At 38.9% G+C, this 3,500-nt stretch overlaps 1 protein-coding gene across 5 annotated transcripts in view; it reads right to left on the minus strand.

Annotated features, from left to right (window-relative positions):
- Window positions 1–3,500, minus strand: part of LOC107272987 (opioid-binding protein/cell adhesion molecule homolog) — a 73,712-nt gene that overhangs the window by 7,887 nt on the left and 62,325 nt on the right. For 4 of the 5 annotated variants that reach the window (XM_025090305.1, XM_025090307.1, XM_015750739.2 and 1 more), the window contains one exon: window positions 519–674. In XM_025090305.1, coding sequence (XP_024946073.1) covers window positions 519–674 — 156 coding nt within the window. The remainder of the gene's footprint in view (window positions 1–518; window positions 675–3,500) is intronic. The other variant, XM_025090306.1, reaches the window with a different exon arrangement.

Below are 3,500 nucleotides of genomic sequence, written 5' to 3' on the forward strand. Positions count from 1 at the left end.
AAAGAATTGGCTGGCGGCCGCCTGGCTTGCGGATGCACGAACGACGGGTGGACGGCCGAAGGTAACGTAGGTTGGTTCTCGAAGATAGTCGTTCTCATATGTTTTGCTATCGGTGTCGGGTCATAAGTTAAAAGAATTACGTTACCCTAGATACTAGATAAGTTGACTGCTACACTATAGCCATTAGATAAATCCACAGTTGAACCAAAAGCAAAAAAAAGGTGATAAATGTATCTATTAAATAGGAAAATAATCAGTGCGATTACCTTGATGACTTTATTTCTGCAGACATTATCTTTGATCGTTAATTAAATAATAATGTTTATTATTGTTGCGGATTCACAAGGTTCCTGCCTCTTTCCTTATACAACTTCTCTGTGTCCAATAATTGCTTTGGCTTTCCGTGAAATAACAACGATATCCACAGGATTGTATACGTACCCATGTACGGCGACGTGGGCACGGATATATTATTGGAATTTCTAAAGGAATAAATAATAAACAAAGAGCAAGCTTACACTTACGGTACAGCTTGATACTCCCGTCCGTACCACCCAGTGAATTCTTTGATACACATTTGTACGAACCGTAGTCGGACGGTCCGACAGATCGTATCGTGAGTTTCATGTGTACCTTGTATGCATTATCCAGAAGTACAGGTTCGTATTTTCCGCCTGGAAGAAAAAGGAAAATAATTATTTCAAAAAATTATTAATCAATTCATGTAACACATATGGTGGATATGCAATGTGAAATATTAGAGATTCCTGTAAGGGATGCGAGTTTTATTATCGTCGACGGGTAACATTTTATGGAAAATTGAAGCTGACCTTCAATTTTCGAAAATGGCTAGATACCGATATTGCCGTAGGGAGGTATCTCGCTTTTATTGGGAAAAGCTAGTTTTTTTTTTCATCCCTAATATACAGTCCCGGCTAAAAGAATTGCTTCGACACTCATGCGCAAGCTGCGACTTTGTTTTTTCGATGTAAAAGCCACAATTTGTTACGGCTCGATAAACGAGTGTTCGCCTTAATGAAATTATACTTCCCGCCGAAACAGCTGTGTAAGACCTGTCGATATATTAATAAACGAAACAGCAAATCCCTGACCGGACAAATAATGAAGGCCGTGCAATTTTTAAATTCCAAGGGACGTAGTTTGCAATTAATCTACTCCCTCGTTAAGACTGACGATTAGAGTATTGTGTTATCTATTAGTAGTATCTAGAGTAGTATTATCTAGAGTAGTATTATCAATACTTATTAGTACTATTAGAACTTACATTGAAGTAGACGTAGATCAATTCATATTTTTCAATCGTGCTTCCACTATTACACGCGTACTAATGAAGGTATACATAATAAATAAAAACGTAATAATTAGAGTATCGTATTATAAAAAATCAATATATATATATATATATTATTGTATATTTCTCTGAACATCAAATATTCCTACGCTCTTCCACCCTTAATATCCATAGTACATTCCGCATAATTTTTTGAGAGTCAAGGATCAACTTTGAAGTAGGAATAAAACAGAATATTCCGAAATACATCCGCCAATACCATGTATTTCGAGATCCTCCATACGGTGCCGCATATCTTGTGCTTGGTGGCCCAGAAAAACGAGCATTAGGGTCTCTCGCATGAATGCGTTGCCATCTTATGGGAGGGTGGCTGGCCTTTTCCCCGTCTGCTGCTCTAGACAACCATACTTCGATTGTGATGGAATATCAATGAGAAACGTTACCTGCCCTCTGAAGTAACCGCTGATCACAATGGCTACATCTTTCCCCTTTTGCGGTACTGTATATATAGGTATAGTCGTTCCATGAGGAATATATATTGTTTTTTTTTCCTAACAGATCAAAAAAGATGAAGCTAGCCACACGTGGTTCTCTATACAATTTTTCTTACGCATTATTGTACGTGTACGTAAATATACAGGGTGATTCAGTACAAACATACCAATTGATGAACTACACAAATCAAATTTACAGGCTAATTTCAGGTGGTGCTTTAGTTCTGAATAACTCTGTATACAGTTTTCTATTCTAGAATGAAACACAGACTGTCCTGATACCAACTCATTGTAGTTCAGGTAGAGTATCGTCGTAGTATATTTACAATGGCTGATACTTATCCTCATAGCAGTATGAAATTGTTATTAGTCTTTATATTTAATTACGATAAAAAAAAGAAGAATCTGGCTATTGTACAATCAAGAAAAAAAAATCATTGAAACTATCAGATTCCGCAACGAGTACCGATCACGCCATCGGCTCGTTACTACTGAACAAGACGGCGTAGCAAAACTAGGGAGTTCTTAGTTACATGTAATTTAAAGTGTAAACACGATAAGGGTGCTGCTCGGTCCTAATTCGCAAAATGCTTGATGGACTAGTTATAACTTATAACGTATGTAACGAGGAACCACGTGACCTCGCTGTATATTTCTGATATAACGCAGGCTTCCCAGTGCCAATGACGCAACGAATATAAATTTCTAAAAGCGACGATCCCTGACGCAATAAGAGCAAAGTATCTTTTGCACAGAAAAGTTCTTTCGCGAGAGAATGCATTTATGGAGTAAGGATACGAGAGAGGAGTAAAAACTTTCATCGGCGTTCAGCTTGAAAACTGGATGAAGAAGTTTAACGACCGCGAGAGCCATTCCAGGAATTGCTTATATTGGTCCAGGAATCGTGATCTCGAATGATTGCTGAGGAAAAAAATATATATATATATAAAAATAAAATTCTCGTATCTAAATAAGTTAAGAAAAAGAAGAACGATCAAGTTTTGTACCATATCAGGGCCGCAGAGTTGTGGAAATTTTTATTTTTATTTATTTTTTTTCACTTTTACGTAAAATCTCAGTAAAAAGAATCCTCCATCGTCCCAAAGAAAGTTAAGGGCAGAGCTCGCGAGGATTTTTCGAGGACGCACTTGGGCTTCTCTGCGAGTTATACGTATAATGACAGGAGTCTCTGAAGCTTCAACCGTAAAGCACGGGCAGCGGTCATGACAATCAGACGTCATTAAATTTTTACATGCTGCCGAGCTGCCTCCTACCGGCGAGGTTAAAGTTAAGGGCGGGAGCGACAGTAATGGCATCGGTAAGTAGCTCCTGACACGGCATACACGCATACCCGCTCATCTGAGGGTGGTACGAGCTTAGCCTACGTATTAACTCCTACAGTGCTTATATTACCCACGGAGCTTTCAGTTCGTTTCAGAACAAAACTTGTATGTATAGGCGCCTCTTTAACGCAGCCAGACGTATAACAATCAGCCCTCGAGATAGTATCGTCACGTAGGGGAGAAGTCCACTTCGCCACATGCAACCCTCATTTGAACACGACTTTTCCAATTTCTATAATACACACGCGCGCGTACAATAATATACATGGCTCGCAGCCAGACAATTTACGAAAGCGTCAGAGCGCTCGAGCTTTTAAGAAAATTCAAGTAAGGGGTGAAAATGCGTAGCTA

This window comes from Cephus cinctus, unplaced genomic scaffold, assembly GCF_000341935.2.
Source record: "Cephus cinctus unplaced genomic scaffold, Ccin1 Ccin1_scaffold1343, whole genome shotgun sequence".
In the NCBI taxonomy this organism is placed as follows: Eukaryota; Metazoa; Arthropoda; class Insecta; order Hymenoptera; family Cephidae; genus Cephus; species Cephus cinctus.